Source organism: Coturnix japonica, chromosome 17 (assembly GCF_001577835.2).
Source record: "Coturnix japonica isolate 7356 chromosome 17, Coturnix japonica 2.1, whole genome shotgun sequence".
Lineage (NCBI taxonomy): Eukaryota > Metazoa > Chordata > Aves > Galliformes > Phasianidae > Coturnix > Coturnix japonica.
This window is the reverse complement of record NC_029532.1, coordinates 3,690,532-3,715,801: the sequence shown is the minus strand read 5'-3', so window position 1 is coordinate 3,715,801 and position 25,270 is coordinate 3,690,532. Positions and strand designations below refer to the sequence as shown.

The window sequence follows — 25,270 nt, the reverse complement described above, 5'->3', positions numbered from 1 at the left end:
GTGCAGATAACACTGGAAGCTGATAGAATTATGGCAGGTATTCACAAGTAAAAGTTAGTCTGTATTGGCAGAAGGATTGGAGGCTGGCTGGAGCAGGGAGGAGAAATGAAACCGAGATGAGTTCCACTGGAGCTGCCACCCCATGTGCTCTACTGAGTCCTGGAGCAGTGCTGGGACAAAATGCTTCCAGCAGAGAGGTGCTTGGAGAGGAAGGAGCAGCCAGTGCCTCATCTGAGTCTGATTGATTGATTGATTGATTGGTTGTTCTAAATTTCTTTTTGTCTTCTTTAAGGAAGGAGCTAATTGAATCCTCTATGATTAGAGGCATCCTGTGAGACTTGTCTCGATCAATGAGCTAAGTCTGCCTCAACAGCTGCATGTAGATAAAAGTACTACATAGGAAGTATGAGGTATTATTATCTTTTATTTTTAAAAAATAATATTAAAAAGCTGTTTCCATGAGGTGAGGAAAAGCATTAAAATCCCTCCCTGGGTTCTTATTAGCCAATTAATTTAAGCAAAGCCAAAGAGCTTTACAAACCAAATGTGCTTTTCACCATGGAGATGGCCAACTCTTGCACATCTGTCACTCCAGACAGGGGCAATATTAAGAAAAACAAGGCTGTAATTTTGATCAGCATCTCTTTCCAGTTCTCAGTCCAGCTCAGGGTCTGTGTGGAGGCTCTGCAAGCTGCTCAGGACCATTCCGCCTCCAATTACTTTCTGCTGCTCGCAGCCTGTGAGCAGCTTTAAAGCTGCAATGCTCCCAGCCTCCTCTACCACTCTTCATGTGCTGAAGCCCTTACAGACAATGCTGCCTGCTCCTTCCAGCACCAGCCGCACAGCTTTGCCTTTAAGAAACGTTCTTGACCTATCCTTTGGTGTACACCCTTTAGAAATGTAAATATGTGATTCCCCTGGGTAGTTCCAGTGTGTGAGCAGGCCTGAGGCTGGCAGTGCCATTGCCTCCTCCGTGTCACGGGCAGCCCAAGGGAATGGTGGCCTGCAGGGAGCTCAGTGCTGTGTCTGGGGGCACGCAGTGGCCGACCACATCCCTGCCTTGTGCAGGAAGGGCTCACAGGGAGCCTGGTAGCTGCTGAGGAACTATAACTGCCCATGGCACACAGTGTGAGGAGTGGGGAAGGCACAGGTGCTTCTCTCTGTCTCATTTCACTGGGGTTTCCAAAATAACCTGGGGCTTGACCCCTCCTTTCCTCAGTCAGTGGAAAGCATCTGCTATGGGCACAAATGGTGCAAGGCCAAGTGCTGGGATAGTTCGGGTCTGTCAGCACGGACCTGGTGGCATCAGGCACAGCAGATAAGGGAGACTGTGCAGATGGGGGTCTTCCCCTTTGTGCATTGGCACCACTGCCCAGATCCTTGTCTTGTGAAGCAGGATCTGTCCTGCTCCATCCTCGTGTCTCCCTGTGGTGCTGGGATGAGCACCATCGGTGCCACACCGACACAGGCAATGGTGACGTGAGCCTCCCTCCTCGCCCCCGGCCGCAGGAAGAGGCTAACGGCGGCGGGCGAGCCGTGTTCTCAGCTTGGAGTATCGCTTTCAGCTATTCTGAAGGTTAAACGCCTGTTTAGAGCTCCCTATTGAAGGTGGAGACGGGGGTGCGCCATTGTTCGGCCGCCCTCCCGCTTTGTCTGCCCGCTCTCAGGGGCGCCCTGAAAGGGAAGCGGCCCCGCGGCCCGCACCCGGCAGAAGGGCTCCTGGGGGAGAGCCGCTTCCTCCGCCCTAATGACATTCAGGCCTCCATCGGTTCAGCTCCCGCTTTCTTTCTACTGCAGTTTAACCCGGGCACAGAGGCCGGGCTCCATCTTACTGATCTCTGCTTGACACCCAATTACCACATGAATGGCAGAGAAAGGCTGCAAAAGGCTTTAACTCCCCCTGACCCTCCTTCCCCTCTGCCCGCTTCCCCCTCGCCCCATCCTACCCCCGCACGGAGGGAGTTCAAAACTGAGACTGGAAATCAAACAAAGCCCTAAGCGGGGAAACCCATTGTTACCGCCTCGGAGATGGCTCCCGTTTCACCATCCATTGTTCCCCTTGCAGTTTGACTTGCTGTGTGGAAAGATGCGAGCAGCTGTTGGTGCATTCCCCTGATGTTTTATTGAAAAATAATTGAATCGTCAGTTTGGGGCTGGCTGATAAAATGTTTCCTCGTAGCACCGGGCCCTGCCCTATTCATAACGTATGTTTCCATGTAAAACGTGTTGGCAACCTAAACCGTTTCCTGCTTCGATGGAGGGATGCCCCTTCTGTACTGGAGGGAGAAAACAAGCAAGCAAACCAATAAACCAAGGGCTGGGACAAGAGACATCAAACCATCTTTAATGTGAGGTTGAATTTCCAGCCTGTCCTTTTGTTGGGTGTAGATAAAGGGGTAACTCTGAGCCCTGCACTGCTGGGGAAGCATCGCAGTGACCAGGGAACATCGGAGCCTGGGAGCAAGGACAGGGTGTGAAATACTGAGTGAAAAACAGGTTTCACTTAAGTCTATGACACATCCAACAAGAGGACGGTGTGTTACAGCAAACTGAACGCAAGGCAGGGACCTTGACTTTATTTGTTCCTTCTTTATGTACTCGATTATCAAATCCCATCAATGCTTACAGCACTTCAGAACTAACAACATCAGCATTACGTTTTCTCAAGGAGATTACACGCTTTCTTCTCACCTCCCTGAGCATATGCCAGTAAATTTGTGATGCTCTGATCTCAGCACTGGCACAGAGATGGGAATTGCTCCTCTTCCCAAGCACACATCGTCCATAAAGATGTCCCCAATAGCTCATGTGCTTGCTGACTGTACTTCCAGGGTAACTGTTAACAGTAACCAGCTTCCAATGCTTGAACAAGCTAAATTGCTATTTATGATTACTCTTCACTCTCTCTTATTTCTTTCTCCCTCTTTTAATTTCTTTTGCCTTTATGAGGAAGCACTAACACTAAATCTGTAATGTTTTGTTGCGTTTTATTGCTCAGGAATCAAGGTTTCCAGGAGCCACTTCTGCTATTATTTGCCCTCGCAAATTATTCCTGGAAGCAGGAAGAATAGCTCATAGAAAACCCAAACTACAAACACTGATCTGGAGCCCAGATTACCAGATCTTTTGTAAACAGTGCTTCGGTCACTTCTGAAGGGTATACAAATTCTGTCTAAGCCGTCTCTTTCCTCTGCCTGTTTCCCATACAATCGGTTCAACATCCTGAGCCGTATCTCTGAGATACTCGGATGCCTCGGGATTTAGTTTAGAGATATCTAAAATCCAATTGGAATTGGAGGGAGACCACAGGCCTCTGCCATAGCGTAACCCCCAGCCATGGCAGCAGCACCCGTCGTGCTGGGAACTGCAGAGTCTTTGCTGGGGCCCAGCTCATCTCCCAGAACAAAAGGCAGCTCCAAACACCACCACCTTCTGCTCTCAGGGTTAGGCGTGCCTTGACCCCTGTTAGCATAAACGTAGAGCAATCTGTCTGCGGCAATTTACGCCCGTTACATATAATGCATAATGTATATGCATCTATATGACATTTCTTTCTGTGTGCGCGTGCACATGTATATTTTAAAGCCGAACCTTCCGCTGAGAGGAGGGTTGGAGGAGGGAGGGTGAAGGGGCTGCGATTCCACCCAGTGCTTCGTGTGCTCCATGCTGCAGAGGAAGGAGCAATGTTGAAAGACTCAACATGAGCCAGCAGTGCGCTCTGGCAGCCTGGAAAGCAAATGGGATCCTGGGCTCCATCAGGAGAGGGGTGGTCAGCAGGGATAGGGAGGTGATTGTCCCTCTCTACTCGGCTCTTGTGAGGCCCCATCAGTTGTACCGTGTCCAGGTGTGGAGCCCTCAGTACAAAATAGATATGGAGATTTTGGAAAGGGTCCAGAGGAGGGACAGGAAGATGATCAGGGGGCTGGAGCACCTCCCCTATGAGGACAGGCTGAGGGAGTTGGGCTTGTTCAGCCTGGAGAAGAGAAGCCTGTGGGGTGACCTCATTGCAGCCTTTCAAATACCTGAAGGGAACCTACACCCAGGAGGGGAGTAAACTCTTCAAAAGGGCTGACAGTAGCAGGACAAGGGGAAATGGTTTTAAGTTAAAAGAGGGAAGATTTAGGTTGGATGTTAGGGGGAAGTTCTTCACTAGGAGAGTGGTTAGGCCCTGGAACAGGCTGCCCAGGGAGGTTGTGGATGCCCCGTCCTTGGAGGTGTTCAAGGCCAGGTTGGACGGGGCCCTGGGCAACCTGATGTAGTAAAGGTGTATGTTTGGTGGCCCTGCCAGGCAGGGGGTTGGAACTACATGATCCTTGAGGTCCCTTCCAACCCGGGTCATTCTGTGATTCTGTGATGAGCCGGTGCTGCAGCACAGCCCAGCTGTCACCACCACTATGTCTGCCTGTGCACGGGCTGCTTTATCCCTCTGGGGATGGGAGGAATGAACAAACGAGTGACAGATGTGCACCGTGCTATTAACGCTGCGGTGCAATGAGGGGACGCTGAGCAGCTTCTTGCTGATACACAGCAGTGTGTGAGCGGTGTCAGAGCAGCGTCAGCCTGACCCGGCCATGTCTGCATCCCCACAGCAACATCCATCAGCTGCAGGGCAGGAGGTGAAGGCCAGGCTGACTTTGCTATTGAGAAGCTGCTGATGCAGCTCGTTGCTAAAGCACTCTCAAAGAACAACTCTGTGAATGGCAAGACGTGAATTTAATGCACAATGTGTGTTTTGGGTTTCGTTCTAGGTGTCTTTTATAAAGCTTATACTGGAGATCCCGGTAGTTCAGGTTGTCTCGCAGGCTGATGGCCACTAGGCCGCAGGCCCGGCCCAGCCGTTGTCACGGTAACGCGGCGCGGCCGGAAGCTCTCTGCGGTACTTCCGGCGCGGCCTGGGCGCGCCTTCCCTTCCCGCCGCCGCCAAGATGGCGGCCCCCGTGTCGCTGCAGGTGGAGTTTGGGTGAGCGAGGGCGGCGGCGGGAGCTCGGGACAGGGCTGGGCGGAGGGCAGGGCCGGGCCGGGCACCTGCACCGAGAGCAGGCCGCGGTGTGAGGCTGCGGCTGAACCTGAGGCCTTGTGGGAGCTGTGACCGAGCCCCATTGCAGGCTCGTGGCAGCCCGGTGCCGCTGCTCGCCGTGCCGGCAGGGAGCAGGCCGCGGTGTGAGACACAGGGCCGGGCTGTTTCCTCCTCCCTTAGACGATACAGTTGGTGGTTATTAAATACATTAATAAAGCTTTCCGCTTGCTTTCCAGCTGTTCTTTGTGTGTGTGTGTGTTTGTGCTGTGTGCTCCGCCCCAGCCCTTGGCTCCAGGCTCAGCACAGCACCCTCCTCCTCTCATGGTCTGTGTGATGCCAACGCTGTGCCCGGAGCTTGGAGTGCAGTGGGGCACAGTGTGAGCGTTTGTGAGGATACTCTGCTATTCGTTAAAGCCTTCTTTTAGCAAACCTACAAGGCCGCTATTTATGGGGCTTTTCCCACCCTCTCACAAACACAGCCATGTCGTAACCCTTTCAATGCCTCCCTCCTTAAGAATCCTTTCCTCAGTCTTTCCTGCTTCCAGCTGCAGCAACTCTCCTGATTTTCCCAGAAGAGTGAGATGCGTTTTTGCTTCCCTTGGAAATGCATAAATGAGCTCTCTATGTACGGATTGCAGCTGAGTTCTCTTCCAGCGAGCGCATTACAGAAGGACCTTATCTTGCAATCTACATTTTCCCGCTGTAACAAAGCGTGACCTTGTTTTCGTGACATGAAAAAATGTTTTTCATATCATTACTGTGACTTGTTCTTCTGCGCGAGTCTCAGCTCATGTTCATAATCGCTGCTTCAAATTTCAGATAACTATTTTTTGTGAGCTGGTGGGAGAACACCAACAGAGTGCTCTTTAGGAGGGTTTCTGTATATAAGTGATGCTGCTGAGGGCACAACAAGGGTTCTGTTGTGCTCCTCTATGGCAGAGCCAAGAAAACCTAGCGTGGCATTTTTAGATATTGGATTTAAAGGAACTCTGTAACACGGGGATGTATCTTTGTTGATATTCAGGTGTGGGTTACTTGTTCAAGATATTTCCCTTTATTGAGGCAGCTTTCAGAAGATGTGAGGCACCTTGAAAGGTTTCCAGAGTGTAATCTCATAAGAGAAAAGAAAAGCCACAGTGAGATTAGTGTTTTGTGATGTTCTTTCTGAACGGGTTGACCATTTTCCTGTAGCAGATGAGCTTTGAGATGTAATTTCTGAACAGCCCATACTTTGGCCACCCTGTTCAGTCTGGAATCAAGAGCTGATGCTGTCAGTTTCTGTGTCACATTTTGCACAGTAGCACCCCAGTTTCCTCATGTTTCTGCTCACATAATGGTTTATAACTTCTAAGACTTGAGTTTGGCCTGCTGCCTCAAAACCTATTTATATTTATAAAGCTCAGGGCATTCAGAGTTGTTCCTTTTCCTTTTCCCACAGAACGGACATAGACGAGGAACGTGCTGAGGCTCATTACATTGCACATCCAAAATCTTTTTTAAGAGTAGAATGAGATGGGTGTCTGCACTGAATTTAAATCCCACTTTTTCAGGTGTGAGGGCAGCTCCTATACTTGCGCATCTCCTTATCTTACAGTGTTTTGTTCACAGTTCATCACTCTTAAAAAGCTGTGGCTGCAGAGACCTTCGCTTTGTTCTGTAGGGCTGGAGCTGCCAGTAAGCTCCATGTGTCAGATAAGGGGGTTGTGTTGTTCAGTGGAGGAAGATTTCTACATTCACATGTAACCATCGCTGCTTGTTTCTCCCAGTTAAGGCCTTCAGGAGAGGGCTCTGTGCTGTGGCTGTGTCAGGCAGGGGTTGCTGGGGCTGGAGGATTCCTGGCCCTGTCTCACTTGCTTTGTAACCTCGTATGAGTCACTTCCTCTCTCTGCTTACAAATGGAAACCAGGGAGATATTTATTCCATGAGATTATTACTGTTTTTCACATTTTGTGAAACCCTGTGAGGCTCCTGGCTGAAAGGTGGTAGAGAAGAGTGGTGTCGTGTGGCATCTCTAGTACTGTTTGAATTGGATCAGTGCTGATAGTTGATGGGCAAGGCATTGTTAGGCACTGCACAACGTTCTGAGCTCTGTGGGCTGGCAGCCATCCTGTCCTGCTGTGCTGGTGCACCATGGGGTCCTGGCCTGTGACTGCATCTCTTGTGTGTGATGACAGTAGGAGATGGTGACTTCCCCATGGGACTTGTGGTTTGTGAATGGAAAAAAGGCAAAGAGAATCCTATACTAAATCAGTTTCTGTCATTTATGATTCTGTGATTTGTCTTCTGTATCGTGGCATTTACTTAAAATTCCCTTTTTGTGCTGTCTTCCTTTTGACAGTAGAACAGAAACTCAGTCATTTGTTCTTTTTATTTCAGAGGTGGTGCAGAACTCTTGTTCGATGGTGTGAAAAAGCATCAGGTGACCTTGCCTTCTCAGCCAGAGCCTTGTGAGTATCTGAATCTTGAAAGAATGACAACAATTGAAAATCATTTGCAAAACAAAGCTGGTTTTATGACAGTTCTGTTAGTTTACAAGTACCAATGTGTTTTGAGAGCACTTTCAGCCATGCTGTTGGTTGGATGGCTTGGTAGATGGTGTCTAGTCCTCAAACAGAAGTGATCTGAACATTTTCTATGTCCTCTAAGTATTTCTCCTTATGTGTGTGCTTACTGCAGTCACAACATAAATTCCTGCAGGTTTGCTTAGAATATTTTCAGCTAGATAGCAATGCTTTATGCCATTTGAGGGTGGGATTGTAAACTGAATAGATACAAAGCATGAGGGAATGTTAATTGTTAATATCTCGTGAATGGATAATACCACTGTCTGTGTACTGTGAACATCCAGGCCTGACATTTTCTTGCTATTCCTGTAATTGCAAATCCATGGAAGTACTTGGACATAAATATGTGTAATTCAGATGTAATGGAGCACTGATAGTGTGCTATCTTGTGGGTAGTGACAGGGACTGTGAATCCAGGAACGTGATCTGATGCTGATTGGTACTGTGAGTTTAGTCATGTTGCTTAACTTTCCCCTGTTGCTACTGAAGGAGTAGTGACAATTTCTTGTATCACAAGAGAGTTCAGCATTAAGTTCCAGCACTGTTAAGTTCCTTAAACAGAAGGTGGTAGAGAGCTGCCAGAACACTCCCTTGGTTGGTTTATAAACCTGGGGGCTAGAGTATTGTTTTCTTCACTGTTGTGTAATTTTAGGATACCCACTGACATCGACTGTGTCAGAGGTATTCAGATGGTGATCAGACACTCAAGAAGAAGGGGTTATTATGTGGGGTGTTTATTCCTGCCGGGGGAAAGGGGAAATTGATACCAAGGAAGCAATTCTTCCAGCTCGATGGCTGTCAGCGGTATAGTTGTGTGTGGCCTAATCCACTCCCACTTGAAGCTGCTGGGAAAGCTTCTACAGTCTTCACTAAGAGCTGGATTTATCCTTTGGGATTAAACTTTCCCTGAAGATCTGGCTCGGTCTCATGATTCAAACTCACGATCTTCAGTGATTCATTCCAGATTCATCTAAGACGTTTTTGCTTCTGGCTTTTCACGCTGCCTTGTTTTCCAGATGCTGCTGTCCCTGTAACAGGAGGCAGAATGGACGGTGGGCCCATGTGGTAGTGCTTGTAGTTTGCTGTTTTCATGTGTATTAGATGGCAAGGTGGTTTCAGTTGTGAGTCTGGTTGTGCATTGCAGCAGCTCAGGAGCAGACACTGAATTGTGAAGCTTATGCTGTTGCAGTATTTACACTTAGTATGAGGATGCAAATGTGGGTTTAAAGCCTGACAGTAAGGGGTCACTGAAGACACCTGTCATAATACTCTGAATGAGAACTATCTTGTAAAAGTGAGAAATCAGCAGAATTGAATGGGAAATTTGGTAAATTCTTGCAGTTGTGTACTGTTCCTAGCACCGTTTGTTTTCCTCATTCACAGAAAGAAAGTTTAATTCAACTGTCTCTGTGTAAATAAAGATATATATAGTGTGTTCCCTGCTGCCCTTGTGCAGCCACATTTATAATGGTTAGAGAAACAGCTCAGCACTATGCTGTGTCCTATTGCTTACCTTTCCTTTTGTGTTCATCACTTATTACTCTGGGGAAAGGGTTGTAGTATGAGTACTGCTTGAAGACCTGCACTCAAAGCCCCATTTGAACAGATTTCATTAGCTGCCGGGCTTATTTTTGGCCATTTTGCCCTTTCTATTCCACTCTTTCTTTCCTTCTGAGTTATTTTTGCCTTTGCCCTCCTTTTATGCAGAGCAGCTCTCTCTGGGACGTGTTTTAATTTGTTTAGGCATCTTTATATATATCCCATAGACGAGGAGAGGTGGAAAACTGTATGAAGAAATTTCTGCCAGTATTTATGGGGGGGGAGGGAGGGAAATGCTCCGTAGTTGACACGGGCAGCATTCTATTAATGATAATAATAATTACTTCAACAAATGATGATGTGGTCGTTTCCTTTCTCCTGGCAAATAGGTGGGTTTCAAAGCCAGTTAACTCTTTGTTTGTCCTTTTCTGATGCCTGAAGATGGGCTCCTGGAGGGATTAGGAAAGGCAGGAGGAAGAAAGCTGCAAGTGGGACAAGAGCAAGCCACCAGGGGTCTAGCCATGTGGCAGGACCTATTTTTATTATCCAAGGGGCTTTTTGTATCCTTACAACGTCAGTAAAACAGCAGTTCTTTATTTCCAAAGCGGAGCTGCCTTGGCCTGCATGTTGAAGTTGCTGCCAAGCAGGAACTGAAAAAGGTGTGTTTTATCTGTATGGGAGGACAGATTTCCATCAGCCACGCTTAATGCAGGGCTGTGTAATCTTTTGGAGCTGCTGCAGAGAGGACCTCAGGTTAAACAAGAATCTTGTCCCATGTTGCTGGCTATTCTGATGATCTCATTGATAATGCTGTTAAAGGATCTAAAGACATTAGTGCCCTGTTGGCTTATTCTGTATAAAAACAGTGTGTGGGGGAGAAAGCAGCTGGGGGAATAACGGTATTTGTCACATGGAGAGAGTATTAAATTGGCAGGGAAATCAACTTTATTTTCAAGCATCTAAGAGGCTATTAGAGACAATGGAGCATAAAAGAGAGAAACCCTAAATTAAAATCTGAAAATGTATTTGGCAGCTCCCTCCTGAAACAGGCCACAGTAATTTAACCAAGTGCTTCAGTAATCAAATAGATCATTGTATGACTGCTCTGCGAGCGATGTCGGAGCTCCTTCCTCCATCTCACTGGGACTCACAGTGGTGGGTTTGTCTGTGGCCATGCGAACTGCGTGGATGCTGTTGGGAGGGTAGGAAGTAGCTGGCATCACTTAACCCTTGTAGTGATTTCAGGTTTAGATCCGCAGTGTCACGCTGATGAACAGAGCTTACAAAAGCTTTCTCCTGTGCCCTGTGCTGGGGCTTGGGATTGTTTGCAATGTCTCTCTTGTGTTCAGGTTCCCAGCCTCCCAGTTCTCCTGTGGTTTTGGTGCCAGGACTCGTGTTTTGGGGTAGTAGTACCTGGTTCAGCTGTGATCACTTGCCTCTTCTGGGCTAATCCAGAGTTCACTGTGTTTTGGCACGTACAAGTCTGGAAGGATAGATTTTTAATCAGCGTGTTTTGGTAATTGTTTGTGGTTTCCCCTTACCAAAACCCCAGGGGAAAAAATGCTTGTTGCTAATCAGATCTTTTTTTATTTTATTTTTTTTTTTTTTTAGAGAGAAAATTAAAATAATCTGCCAAGTGCTGCTTATGTTAAAATCCCCATAGCATGATTTGCTCCTCAAGAGCTTTGCTTTCCAGGGGCCTTGTTCTGCACAGCGTGGAGGGCTGCTGGGAAGCTGGAAGCATTCATCTGCTCAGAAAGAGCCCAGGGATCCCGAGAGATCAGACCTGTGTTACAGGCTTAAACATACGGCGTGTGCTCAGAGTTGGTGGGTGCTATGCCAAAAGGCTGTGGAATCAGGAGGGGGGGTTGGTGTCAGTTGTCTGTATTGCCCGGCACTGTTACTGGGTAGTGTGTAGAGTTAGTTAGAGTTATACTAACTCTGGGATGCATTTATTGCTCCGGTTTTCATTCCCAATGTTTTAAGACTTGTTCGAAATACGCTGTAAAAGTGGTTTTGGTAATGCAGGGTAATGGAAATCCATCCATCTCCTGCAGCCAGCTCCTTTCTAACCTCGCTGTACTACTTGCAGGTCTCACCAGGTGTGGGGTTGTTCCCCTCCTTGCTTGCCATTCTTAGACAGGTAATTACCCACTGGGACAGGGAGAAGGTGAGCTGGTGGCTGGGATCTCAGCCTGCACTGACTCAGCTTGGAGCCTGGCTGCTCTTTCCAGCAGACAGAGTGCCAGGAGCCCAGTGAGATGAAGCATCTCTGCCTGCTGCTCCTTGCTGGGGCTTCAGGTCCTGGGGCAGGGAAGGGGGGTGATGGCAGCCATGCAGGAGCAGCTCCATTGCTCTCCCAGGAGGCCACGCTGCAGGATCAGCTCATCCCAGGGCTCATTGTGGAAGGAGCTTCCCAGGCACCAAGAAACCAGCTCTTGTGTGTGACCAAATCCCTGTGATAACAAAGCCTGGCTTTTCTACCCTCCTTCCCAGCCGCTGTATTGCAGTGCAGGCACCTAGTAGGATAACCTTTCTGTGCCAGCCCCCCCCTCCTCTGCTCCCTCTTTTCTCTCGGTGGGATTTGCGGTGCTGACAGCACTGTTCACAGGGTGGCAGCGGAGCAGGGCTGGGAGGAGGATCCGGGCCCTTTAAACCGCTTAGCATGCGGTTCACACGGCTCTGGGCCAGCTGTTCCTTTCTCCTCCTGCCCTCACTCGCAGGAGTTGTTTGCTGAGCTCAGAGCTCCTGTGCAAAATTGCTTTTCAAAAGAGCCACTTTCTGCTTAATTAAACAATGAGCCGCCGTCCCTCTGCACATCTGTAAAGCTCCCTCTGCAGCCCCTTTATCCCACAAACTGCTCCATTCTTACCTCCATTCACTTGTAAATCTTACCCCCCCTCTCTTCCACCCTGATCATCTCACTGGCCCTTTCTTTTCCCCTTTCAAGTAAGACTGTGGGGCTTGGAGTATCTGTGGGGGTGGCTGGGCTGGGTGGGCAGGAATCGGTTTAATGGTGCTTGCCCTGTATGAAAGTGATAATAGCCGAGCGGGTTTTGAGCCTGAAAGTGAGAGGCAAAAGCTGGTTCTCTGCTTAATTTCTGTGTGCAGAGGAATAAAATCACGGCGGTCACTGAGCTGTGACACTGACTCATCCAACGGAGTGTCCAGTAACCACCAGCAAGGCTGGAAGGGAATAAGGAGCTGCTTCCAGGAGCCTTCCTCTCCAGCTGGCAGTGCCAGGAGAGCCCAGCCCTGGGGATTCCCTCTGCCAGGCTGTGGGGAATCCCTCTGCAGCTCCTGCAGGGCCTCCTCCTGGGGTCTCACATGAGCTCCTGTAGCCTCGGGTGGTACTGAGAGGGTTTTCCTTCTTTGCACGTACTCAAAACCCACAAGGCAGGAAAATGTGAGGGAGGAGAGATTTCAGTTTGATGGGTTCCGGCTGAGCGTTGTGCCTGCAGTTAACAATGCATCCTCTGAATTGTCTTCCTGGGCAGCTCTAAAAAAAAAAAAAATATTAACCAGCAACATTCAAGGTTAAGCAGGATAAATGAACAGAAAAGCGATGAGGTGGGGTATGTCCTTTATCACAGGGATGGACAGATTATCGCCAGGGTGATGCAGTATCAACCAGCACGAATTGATAGGGGTGAAGCAATGGCAGTCTGGTGCAGCAGGAAGGTTTCTGACTGCAGGAGCTGTTGGACCGTGGCACAGTCTCCGTGGGGTTTGGTAGCAGGACTGCACTGCTCAAGTGTTGCAAAATCAGAGTGGGCAAAGCTCGAGGTGGCCTTTCGTGACCAATGCACTGGTGGTGGGATGAAATCACAGGAGCTGTTAACCTGCTGTTTTTAATGCCTGTGTTTCCTAATCTCGCTCTTTGCTGTCCATGCAGCAGTCTCAGGCTTTCCTGCTTCCTTCCTTTGACAATTCTGCACGAGAGGCAAGACTGTGGACCAGCACTTGTGATCTGTGATCCTAATGAAAAGAGACAGTTTGGTGCGCTGGCATTTATTTGGGAGTCTGAAATGACAATAGCACGGGGTGTTACGGGATTAGATACTCTGACTTTGGAAATGTGGAGGGATTAGGTTTACCCTGAGGATCAGCTCGGAGCTGCTTTCTGGTGCTGGGAGCTGATGGATGGGGAAGAATGCTGGGCTGGGGATCCCATGAATTTGTGTTCTCTTCCCAGCAGCCCGCTGGGAGCAGAAGATCCCAAGCAGCTCTGCAGCTTGTGGGAGTTGTGATACAACCAGAGTGCTGAGAGCTGCACAAGGATGGTGAGATCCGAGTCCTGTGCTAGCAACAGGGCAGAGGAAGAGCCCTGTGATCCCTGCCTGTTGTCTGGACACTCCAGGGTGGAGAAGACCTCTGCTGGGGGTTTCTTTCCTATCTGAGAAGTGAGAAAAGGACATTGCAGCACAATTAGAGAAGCAAGAGCTTGATGTTTCTGGTAGCAGATGAGGACAGATGAGAGGAACAATTGGGATTCTCCTGTGTCTGGCTGTAGTTACCCCCTCATTTTTTCCATAGTACTTAAATCACTACGTGGCAGGATCTGCTCTTATCAGAGAAAATGGATGTTGCTCTCCTTGCTCTGCACAGTGAGCAGCCCTTTTGCTGTGACTCCATTTCTCTTAAGCTGTTCCAGGTCTTCTGCAGTTTATGGCACGCCATCATCTGCTTCAGTGGGTGATTTGCATTTCAGATGGGAGGCTGGAGGATCCCTCAGGTGAGGTTTTATAGCATCTCCCTTAAAGTGCTGTAAGATTCAAAAGCACATGGAAGGCATTCACCTGAAGGGGGTGAGTGGGGAGCAGGGTGGCTGTTGGGGAAGCAAACTGCTTGGGCAGGGGAAGGGGAATGCAGCTTGTCTTTCCATCCATTTCTGTGCAGGCAGGGGGAATAATGGCAGAGGAGCGGCAGGGAAGGGGCTTTGTCATGGTTACAGGCCAGTGGCGGAGAATGTGGGTGGAGCGGCGCTCATCCCGAGTTAGTGACCTCAGCAAATTGGAGCTCAGCCATGGTCAGTATGATAAATGATCTTATTCTGGGTCAAAGAAATGGTACCCCATGGGGAGGTGTCCATGAGGCAGCCCAGGAAAGCGCCGTGCTCCTGCAGCACTGACCCCTTAGTGACCAGTGCCGCATATATCTTCTTTATTACAGACCAGAAGGGAATTTTCCATGGTTCACCCATTAGTGGTTCCTCTGTCTCTGAAATAAGCTCCCAGCTCTGTTAGCAGGGCCAGACACAGGGACGGTCACACCCTCTGGATGCCCTTCAGGTGCTGCTGTGTGCTGGTTTGGATGTGGGTTATAAAGCAGGGGGACATGGAAGTGTCTGAGCACTGTGTGTGTGTGTGAGTGAATCTGTTTGTGTCAACTAATACCAGCTGTGCAGAATCCTTCTGTGTTTCTGTGTATTCGTGTGTTCAGAGTGAGGTTCCCATAGCATAACACCAGCTCAGCGTTCCTTATTCCAGTCACCTGTTTTCTCTGCACACGGTGGGTGCTCTCTCTGCTGAGATCTCACCCATCAGGCCAAGGAGGTTTTATAGAGCCCTGGGAGATCTGTGGATTTCAGCCCTGTTTTTGAGGGTGCAAGTAAAGCTGTGCTCTTGTTTCACGCAGCACTAAAATGGAGTCCCGGACGCGTTCCTCTTGCAGAAGAAGCTCAGCACATTCGTTGTCAGTGAACAGCTGGGATAACGCAGAGGGGCCTCAGAGGGACATGCAGGAGGACGGGGCAGGCTGTGAGCTTCTCTACCACAACCAGCAGTGTTTGTAATGCAGCTGGGCTGCTGGTGAGCTGCCGTGATGGGTCCGTGCCTGCAGGCTCACTGCAGTCCCTGCATCCTGTGTGAGGAGCCAATGACTTTGTGTCACTGCACACACACTCTTGATTTTCCTGAGCTGTGTGTTTCGCTGGGTGATTTGTTTTATGCACGTGTTGTGGCTTTGAGCTCCCATCCGTGCACTTGAACTGAGCAGTTTTCTCAAACGTTTGTCAGTTTTTCTTTCTTTCTCCTTTTTTTTTTTAATTAACTTTAGATGATTTTCCCCGAGAATTTGGAGAGGTTTGATGTAGTGTGAGCACAGTGCGGAGCTGTCTCAGGATACAAATGAGGGAGGGATTTCCCACCGTGTGCTTCAGTCCCTTCTTTTGCAGTTTGGGAGTATTTCAACCTCCCACTCTGCCAATGGCAAGGACAGTTCATGGTAACTTGAGTGTGGTTTTGGTGTGAATGGAACAGAGCAGGCAGCCAAAAGGATTTCATTGACAATGCAGCGATAATAACAAGGTATCCATCATTGCCATGATGAGCTGGGCTTGAACTGGTGGGTCAGGAGCAGAATGCTGTGTCCTCAGCTCTCACCTGAGCCTCTCTCAGCCCCAAATGTGGTTGCATCTGCAGCCACGTGGCAGCACACACAGTGCAGCTGTGCTTCTGCAAATAGCCAGTGCCTCTGTGCTGTGGAGGGGGCACTTGCAGCCCCAGCAGGAGTAGAAATGTTGACTGATGTGCTGCTTACCCAGGTCAGGGTAATTTCTTTTTTAACTCCTTCTACATCCTTTGTGCAGGACATGCTGTTTGCACAGCAGATCCTCAGCCCAACAAGCTGGGAGCCAGGGCTGGACCAGTATGGAAAGAAAATGTCTTAGGAACGCTGCATACATCACATGAAAGAGAGAAGCAGTTGTGCTGTAATTTACCTCTTATTATTTCCATCATGATACCATGTAGGATCCTGTGCTGCTGATCAAGACTTCTATTCAAGGCATCGAGCTGTGAGATGGCTCCTCCCTGGCCCACTTGCAATGGAAGCAATTTTGTTCCTTTTCAATATCTGACTTGTGGGAGATGGTTCTGGTGTGGCTGTGGTCATTTTTCATCCTCGATAATTGATTTGTTCAAGTAATATCAGTGCACAGAATATAAAGACGTGAAGGTGGAGGGGGGGGGGCTGAAATCAGTGCTGAGAAAGCAGCTGAAAGTATTATGTCTTAAGGTTGGCTGTAGAGAAGGGGCCTTAATTTCCATTGCTGCCTGGAGCAGGGAAGCTCCATGCATGGCCAGGGTGTGTGTTTTTCCCTCCAGTCTGCATGTACGTGACTGCTGGGGAGGAGTAAATGAACATAGGCTCAGGTGGGGCTGAAAATAACGTTTATTATGGAAGGAGAAGGGGTGAGGGAGCCTTCCAGTGCAGACCCCCATAAATCAGCCCCTCCGCCCAGGCTGCTCCGAGGTGGCTGCCTTTTATCCAGCTGGTGCAGCGTGCTTCTGTTTAAACGATCTCTCCCGAAAGGTCCCAGAGGAAAGGGCTGCTTATTCCATGCAAGGAGAATGGTGCATGGCACAGCTCATTGTTGTGTGACCTGCTGCAAGTGCATAAATATGAATCAGCTTGCAGGCAGTGTGATGGAGGGACCGGTGTTCCCTTTGTGCCCCCCCCACCCCTCCTCCTGAAGGCTCCTCTCCATCTTCCTTCTGCTCCAGCCTTCAAAGCTCAGTGATGGAGAGCAGGACCAGTTGGGTGTGGGATCCTGAGGGCTTGGTGTTGCAGCAGCATTTTTCAGGGCACGAGAGACACGGTTAGCTCTCATTCTGACTGGCACAGTGTGTCTTTGAGTGCACTCCTGTCTCCAGTGTCTGGAAATATCAAAGCAGCAGAAAATGGTCTATTTTGTGCTCCTAGCTGCGTATCATTATGGGGCAATCCAGTCCCACACAACTCTTTCTGCTGCAGTTGTGCACAACAGCAATCCCCATTGCTTCCCTCAGCCCCGCACTGGGACTGGTGTGTGAAGTGGGGACACGAGATGGGGGGATGGAGCGGGACATGGAGGATCCATCTCCCTTTTTCTCTGGGAATAAAGGTCTCCATCTGCTGCAGGGGTAACGTTATTTGGAAGAACCCCAGCTCTGCAAAGTACCCACAGTGCCATCAGATCCCATTGCATGTCACAGACTGAGTCGAGCTGCTACGAGTGTTTGTTTTTGCTGGAGGTGGGGGACACACAGCAGGGAGATGTGGGGACCCATGCTGCCCACAGCAGCTGCAGCCCTCACTGGGGCGTTGTGCCTTTGGAAGGCTTCCTCACACCTCTAAAACAAACAGAGCTCTTCTGGGGCTTTCCAAGGGCTGCTTAAAGGAGATCCCAGGAGAATAACTGGTTGTGGATTCAGAATGATGGAGTGGTTTGTGGAATGGTGGAATACAGAGGAGAATGCAGGAGAACTCCACGTTGCAATTTGTCAGCTTCTGTAAACCCTGTAACGGATTGTGCCCCCCCACCATCACTTCTTACCTCTCCAATAGGAAATTAACTGATGCTATCGCTAAAGAAATTGTTTTTGCCTCACAAAGTAAAATTGATACTATAAAAACCCGCCAGCAGTGTCTCCTCCTCCTCTTACATGAAGACAAATCCTCCCTGTCACCTACTGAAATGGAAAGATAAAGGCTGAGCTTTAATAAGGAAGCCATAAGAGGGGAAGGAGCTGCTGGGGAGGGCAAGGGATGGCACAGGGAGCACGGTGTGACAGCAGGGCAGTGCTGGGCAGCAGGACAGGTCTCCAAACCACAGCAGTCATGGTCAGTGTGTGTGTAACACAGGGCTGGATGTGTGCTCACGCCCCAGACTCACGTTCTGCTGGTGCTGGTACCTGTAGTGTCTGCCCTGAGCTTTTGGCTGCTTAGGTGTATTTCTTTGGGGTTTTATAATCTCATTAAACCCACACATGGTTAAGTATCAATTTGTTGGGCACACATGAACTGCCTGGGTGAGGGTTGTGTGCTACGTGCTGGTAAGGGGCAGCTCTGTTACCTCCTCCTGTGGTTGGAGGTGTGCAGCTCCTGTGTGTTCCCCCCCCCCCCTTCTCTTTTGTGGATAAACGTTCACTTTGTTGCGGCACTGCCTGGGAGCCAGCTGTAAATCACTGTCCTTTTCCCTTTCAGGGGATATCAGAAACCTGCTAAAGTGGATCAAACAGAATCTGCTGAAAGAGAAGCCGGAATTATTTATGCAAGGGGAATCTGTGTAAGTACAGCTGTGTGACTCCTCCTCGTGTCTGTCTCCCTGTTGCTGCCTACCATTTGGAATACGTTTTTCCTGTTGGTTTCATGAAGTTAAAACATCCATGAAAACATGGGGCATGCGAATGTGATACTGAGAGGGAATCCCCTTGGTTTGGAAGCAGCTCCAAACTGTACGTCCCACTGCTCCCTGCAGAGCATGTCTTTCCTTTACAGCCCTCACCCCCGAATCCTTAAGCCTTAAACATAAAGCAGGACCACCTATAATTCCTCTGTGTTGTCACCTGGAGCAGCATAGCTCTTGTATCCTCAATTCCAGGCATGTTAGCAGGTCTGTCCGTTCCCTGCTGACATTGCTGGGACCGAAGCAGTCACTCGGAGAAGCGCCAACAAATATTTCTGCTGGGAAATGTATTTTTATTGTCAAAATGGGGCCAGCCTCGTGGAGGGGGGGAAGAAAAGAAGTCCAGAGAAATGGAGCAGAGTGAGCCATGCAAGAGCCAGCCCTGACGGCCGGGTGGCGCTGGGGGTGGCTGGGGGTGCTTAACATTCGTCATGGATCTTTGTGAGCTGAAGCATGTGCCAGGTCCCCTGGTAACAGGAGAGACAATTGCAGGACACTAAAGATCAAAGAGGGGGAATCCCTTTGACTGTAATCAGGGGCTCTGAGTGGATCTCAGGTGTTTACTTGCCTTGGATAGTGACACCAGAATAGCTTTCCCTGCTTTTGCATTGAGCTCTCTGCGCTCTGCTCTTTGCGTGGGTTTAATTACCTGGCTTTTCTACCTCACTCGGAAATGGAGTCATCCTGGAGCATCCTCAGGAATGGTGCATTTTGATTCAAATGAGCACTGGGATTACTCCTGCCTCCCCTTTATTAGATCTAGAAAGGGCACAGACTGTACCTGTTTCTACCCCCATGCTAGGATTCCTTTTTCTCTTTGGCTTTACAGGCAGTCAGTGTGTGATCTATGCTTTAGCATCCCTCATTCTTAACTATTTGTGAAGCTTTTAGCAGCCCTGTATCCTAATTATTTCTGTGTTCTGCAGGAGGCCGGGAATTTTGGTGCTCATCAACGACGCGGACTGGGAACTAATGGTCTGTACTCCCTCTCTTTGACTTTCTTCATTGAAAACATTGCTGTCTGTTACGTGGTTGCTCTCAGAGAGGCTATTTCTGATTCTTGCCCCAAGCGAAGCATCTCATATTTGAGAGGGAATGGGGGCAAACAGGGATCTTACTCTGTGTTGTACCGCTGTGGCTGTTGGGAAGCCTGCAGCCTCAATCCAGCCTGCTGAGTCTCATCGGCCAGCACAGGTCTGAAGAGAGCTGCTCCGTGGTCTCTGGCCCATGTGTGGGGTTGCAGCCCAGAGGGCACCAGGCGGTTTTGCAGCCCCCAGCAGTCTGCAGACTGTGAGTCAGTTCTCAGCAGGTGAAGGCAGCCCTGGAAACATCCCTCCCCAAAAAGGAGCTGGTTAACACTTCTCTGTTTCAGCCCGCTGTCTCAGACAACAAACAGTCCCTAACTATTTTCCTGCCTCAGGCAACCACCTGTTCTGTCAAAACTGTGGTCCAGAAAGCGGCGTGTTCCTGGGATAATGAATGTCAGTTCCTCCTCTGATCTCTCTCACCTTTGCTTCCTTTAAGATGGAAACATTGCTCCATCCCTCTCAGCTCTCCCTTAACACTCACCATCTTTTTATGAGCTGTTTTCTCTTTGCAGCTACTATTTGGAAGTGACATTTAAACCATTTCTCATTTTTTCTCTTGGCCTGCAGGGTGAGCTGGATTATAAACTCCAGGACCAGGATAATGTGCTTTTCATCTCGACGTTACATGGTGGGTGAGCTCCTGGAAAAAGAAGAGGACTTGAATCCAAACCCTTGGGCAAACAAACACCTAAACCCACCCGAACCTCTCTTGAACTGTCTGTGCCTGATCCCTGCATCATCCCACCACATTCACTTGTTAACAGACCTCCAAATAAAGCCCCGTCAGCACACAGCCTGCTGCGTACTGCTACAGCATCCATCTTTGGGTCATATCACCTCTCCTGACCACGCTTCCAGGTACCTTAACGAGCAGAGAGAACCTGCTGCACATGCAACAGTGTGTTTGTGTAGCAGGAGGGAGAGGTGTGCTGAGCATTGCGTAGGGTGGTGCATCTTTGTAGGGATCCTGGGGGAGTTGTGCCTGCCTTGAGGCAAGGCAAAGCGCCTCTACTTTAGTGCAAGGAGCTGGGATTCTCTTTACAGCACTAGTGCCATGTAGGCTATTGCAGCAGCTGCAGAGATGCCTGAGGAGGGATGAGATGTGAAGTGCAAGGAAACAAGAGGTGACTTTACTAGCGCTTCTGTGAGGTGGTGGAGATTACAGCTGCAGAACCCTCTGTACTTGCTCTCCACTTGTCTTGCTGTTTATCTGTGGGAAGTAGGCAAATAGGCATTTTTAGTTCTGTTTAACACCTTATGCCTCCTGCATACCCGAGCTGCGGCAAGGTGAAGTGCCGGTCCACAAATGTCAATTTACACCCATTTGGTTGGAGGGTAAACAAACCCACGCCTGCTCTAAGACAGCACAGAGAGATAAGGGCAGCAAATTATCTTTCTGTCAACGTGAGGGACAGGATTGATCAGCCTTCATTTCGTTCTGTGCTGGCGTGGAGCTGTGCTGCTCCCGGAGGGATGTGGAGCTGGAGGGTGGGTTCTGCTGCTGGGTGTGCTCTGTGTGACCACTCCTGCTGCCAGGCTGGGCAGAGCACTGAGGCCTGAGCACAGGGAAAGCATTGAGAGCAGGGAAGGCTTATAACCCTTCCCGTCAGTGGGAGGGGAGTCTTTTCTCTTGTGAGTGCAGTGGTTTATGGCGGCCAGGATGCCACAGTGAGAGCGCAGGGAAGGGATCAGAGAGGATGGTGTCGACACCATGGGCCTGCACAGTGCTGCTGCGTTTGCTCCTCACCCCTTCCTGCTCTCTCTCAGCCCCATTCACCCACGTATCCACGTGGCTCTGGGAACATACACACAGTGCTTCCCAGCTGCAGCATTGCTGCCGAGGTTGAGGGCTCAGTGGGGCCCCTCGGAGCTGACTTGCACCGCTGCTGCCCGTCCTCCACCTCCCTGAGCTGCCAAGGTGTGCAGTGAGCATTGCGGGGCTGCAGCGCCTGCTTGGGCAGCCCGACCCCATCACTGCTCATCGCTCTGGAGTGCCAAAGAATAATTCCCTGTCTGACCTCTATGCTGACTCCTCCGACGCATTTACCCCTCTATGACTGTGTAGCTCCCGGCACCCATAGGCTGCAGTGCTGAGAAACCTCAACTTCAGAGCGCACTACTGAGAGTGAAGCACAGTCAGCCTTTTCCAAACCCAGACACAGCAGCTCGTATAAATGGCACCGACAGACCACAGGCTCCTCTCTGCCCTGAGGTGCTGTTGGATGAGGGGGGTGGAAGGGCGATTCCAGGTGATGGGGGAAGCTGGCTGAAAAACAGCTTGAAATGGCCTCAAACCCGGCTGGGGAAGGAGGTTTGTCCTCAGCGCTGCCGCCCTCCTGCCTCTCTGCTGTGTTTCTGCTTTAGGCTGAGCTGTTCTGTGCTGATCCCCCGGCTGACAGGCTGAGCTCCTTCCTGGGCAGCGTTATCCCCTGGCAGCGCAGGTACAACGCGGTGGCTCAACCTCTGCCGTAGTAAAAGCTGCCAATCACTGCTGGGATGTGGAGGTGAGGGAAGCCGGGCAAAGGGAGGGGAAAAGGGGTAACGGCAAATCCCTGTCACAAAGTTTCGGAAATAAAACCCTTCTAAAGCAAACCCTTCTTTGCTTCCGGCTTTGTCCTACATCGGCTCTTAGCGAAATTTTGCTCGGATCCTGTCACGTTTCCCTCCTCCTCCCGGGTTTCCTTGGCAGCCCCGGCTGTGCCGCTTGGCTCGCGGACTCATAATGCCTCACTGTTAAAAGCTCCGGGTGGCGCTTTCATGGGGGCTGCGAAGGAAGGAGGGCGGCCGCGTCCCCGCTCCCTGTTTCCCATCTCCGTGCCCGGCTCTCGGCCCTTCCCATCCCCATCCCATCCCCATCCCATCCTCATCCCCGTCCGTCCCGCAGCCGCCGGGAGCTCCGGGTGGGAGGAGGAGGAGGAGGGTTGTGGGTTTAAAGCGGCATCCCCGGTGCGCAGCGCGTCCGCAGGAAGAAATTAAATGAAACAGAACCGCGTTTAGAATAGAAACAGCGAAAGGTTCAAGAGCGCGGGCGCCGCAGGGTCGGACAGTGCGACCACAACCGAACCGCAGCTCCCGCAGAACCCGCCGGAGCGATCCCGGCTCCGCCGCGGTTCGGTCGCAGCGGCGGATTGAGGCGCGTTAGGACGGAAGCAGCCGGCAGAGCGGGGAGGTGAGCATCGCCACCGCCGTTTATTGGGTTTCCTTGCCATGGTTCTCCCGCACCGCTCGGGCTCCGTTACCTTCAGACTCTCCGTCGGCTCCTCTCCGCCTCGCAGCCGTCCTCGGCCCCGCCGGTGAAGTTGAAATCTCTGCTACAGATGTCCAGACACAATTCTTGGTTCGTACGGCTCCAGCGCACAAGAATTGCGTTTGGACAATCAGGAGCAGAGATTCCCGGCCCGGACTCGCGGGATCCGCAGGGAGAAATTCGGTCCGATCCTGGAAGAGAAGCTCACGGCGGCCCCGACCCGGCACCGCTCTGCGGCTCCGCCAACTTTGGGGCTCGGCCGCGGCGCTCCGCATCCACCGGCACCATCCAACGGCACCGAGACGGGATTCAATCCGAGAACTCGTTTCTAACCGGCCTAAAAAAAAATAATAAAAATAAATGTAAAAAAAAAAAAGGTAAAAAAGGGGGGAAAAAAAAGAGAAAAAGAAAAAAAAATAAATCAGCCTTTAAAAAAAATCTTAAACCGACATCAAGAGAAAAAGAAATGATAGTGATACTAAAAGAGCAGCAAACGAAAAGCAGCGGTGTAAACCCGCCCGGAGCGGCCGCTCTGCAGCGGGGCGCGGGGTCGGTGCTGCCGATGGGGCGCGGTGCCCCCGGGTTTGTGCGGGGATCCCGATGGCTGCGGGCACGCACCGACCCCCCCATCCTCATCCTCATCCTCATCCTCATCCTCATCCTCATCCTCATCCTCATCCCCCGACCCCGGTCCCGTTCCGCCGCCGCCGCCGCTTCGGAGAGAGAATCGGCCGCTCGGAACCGCGTCGCCCGCAGGATTCGGGCACTTCGAACATCGCCGAAATTGACGGATTGAACAAACGGGGACGGAGCGAAACGCGAAATAAAAATTCAAAATAATAATAATTAAAAAAAAAAAAAAAAGAAAATTAAGAAAAGAAGAAATAAAGAGAGGAAAAACAAAAACAAAAAAACAACAAACCAAAAACCCCACAAATCCAGGCTTAGCCCCCCCGGCCACCCCGGCCCCTTCCTCACCGAGCGGCTCCCACGAAGTTGGGAACAAATCCCCCCCTCTCCAACGAGGGAAAATCCCGGCGCTTCCCCCGCGACGCCCCCGGCTCCCCCCGGGCAGTGCCGGGCTGCGGGAAGGGCCGGACGGACGGACGGATCCCGCATCCCCGGCGCTCCCGACCCGGCGGCGGAGGCGGCCCGAGGGGGCTCCGAGTTTCCACGGGGTGCGGAAAGTGCGGCCCGTGGGGGCGGAGCGGGCGGCTCGGCGGGGCTCGGGGCTCCGCTGCACCTGCTGCCGGCCGGCACCTCCCCGAGCCGGGCCGGGCCGAGCCGAACCGGCGCTGACCCGCGTCCTCCACGTTGTATCCAGCCGGGAGGGTCCCAAATCCGCCCGCGAGGGATGCGCACGCCGGGGCTCTGCGGGCTGCGCCGGGGCCGGGCAGGGCTTTTAGTTGAACGGCACAACAATAAATGTGTTGCAGAGCCGGCGAGAAAAGAATGGGGATGACCTTCAATTGGTACTGGATTTGAATAACACCACGGGGTGATAAATGCCCATTGTGTTTTAGGAGTAATGAATCTCCACTGTCTCTATAGCACAGAAACAGCAGCTGCAACCTGGAGCCAGCCATCTCTTAAAGACACAGCTCCCACCCGGCAGCCCCCGGCCCGGCTCGGCACGGCCCGGCGCGGCCCCGGCTGCTGCCCCCGGTGCGGGGTCCCGGGGTTCGCCCGCTCGGGGTGTCCCTTCCCGTCTCGGGGTGTCCCCCCCCCCCGGGGGTCGCGCTCCCCCAATCCCTCCCGCTGGATACAGCCGTGTCCCCCCCGTGTCCCCCTGATGGCGGCTTCGGGTCCCCCCCCCCCGGCCCCTCTGCTCCGGGATCGGGGTGTCAGTGCCCGAGTCCCGCGGTGTTGGGGTCACCTGCACCCCCCCCCCCCCATCCCATAGCAGCGAGTGCCGGGGATAAATAATGCTCATTGTAGTCCCCTGATGAATATTACCGACTCGCCGGGCCGGCAGCTGCGGGCAGAGCGGGGGCAGCGCCTGCTCCACCCGGCACGGGGGTCCCCGGCCCCGCGGAGTCCCTGCAGCCCCGGGGGGAACACAGGGCCGCTCCCTGCCTTCACCTATCGCTGCCCAATGGGGCAAGGGGGGCCCTGGGCAGAGCCACGGGGGGCTGCGGGGCCATGGGGGTCTATGGGGAGGGGGTCCGTGCCTCTCCTCGCTCAGTGCTCGGCCATGTGGGGGGAGGAAATGGGTCGGGGTGGAAGTGGGAATCCCGCAGCGTTGAGGATGCTCGGAGCAGCCTGCGGTGATGCTGAGTGTCCGCGTCCCCATCCCTGTCCCCACTTCCGTCTTTGTCCCCATCCCCATCATCTCCATCCCCATTGTCATCGCCATCGCCATCACCATCCCATCTGCCAGCCCCGTTCCCATCTACCATCCCATCCCATCCCATCCCATCCCATCCCATCCTTGTTCCAGCCCTCAACCCAGCACCGGGCCTGAACCAGGGCACAGCTGAGAGCAGAGCACAGTGCCGGGGGCTGCTCTCCTTGGGGTGGCACAGCAGCATCCCAAGGGCATGGGGACACTGTGACCCCACAGCCCGGTGACACGAGGACACGGAGACACAGCGCTGCCTGAGAGGGCGAGAATCAAAAGAAACCAGGTGGTAAAACATAAAAGAG

The 25,270-nt window shown here is 51.5% G+C and overlaps 2 protein-coding genes across 6 annotated transcripts; both read left to right on the top strand.

The window, feature by feature from the left end:
- The first annotated feature begins 4,329 nt into the window (after positions 1-4,329).
- On the top strand, positions 4,330-20,173 carry URM1 (ubiquitin related modifier 1). 5 transcript variants are annotated; one of them, XM_015879366.2, is made up of 6 exons: positions 4,792-4,949; positions 7,394-7,464; positions 13,766-13,855; positions 18,088-18,169; positions 19,216-19,264; positions 19,945-20,173. In XM_015879366.2, exons 1-6 carry the CDS (start codon positions 4,807-4,809, stop codon positions 20,011-20,013), a joined length of 504 nt encoding a protein of 167 aa, XP_015734852.1. In that variant the 5' UTR covers positions 4,792-4,806; the 3' UTR covers positions 20,014-20,173. The 5 variants fall into 5 exon arrangements, with proteins under 5 accessions (XP_015734855.1, XP_015734852.1, XP_015734853.1 ...); XM_015879368.2 differs by having other exon boundaries at positions 4,853-4,960; XM_015879367.2 differs by lacking the exon at positions 13,766-13,855.
- Positions 20,174-22,551: 2,378 nt separating this feature from the next.
- On the top strand, positions 22,552-23,476 carry LOC116654182. The gene has a single exon (XM_032448114.1). It carries the CDS (start codon positions 22,695-22,697, stop codon positions 23,418-23,420), a length of 726 nt encoding a protein of 241 aa, XP_032304005.1. The 5' UTR covers positions 22,552-22,694; the 3' UTR covers positions 23,421-23,476.
- Positions 23,477-25,270: the final 1,794 nt, after the last annotated feature.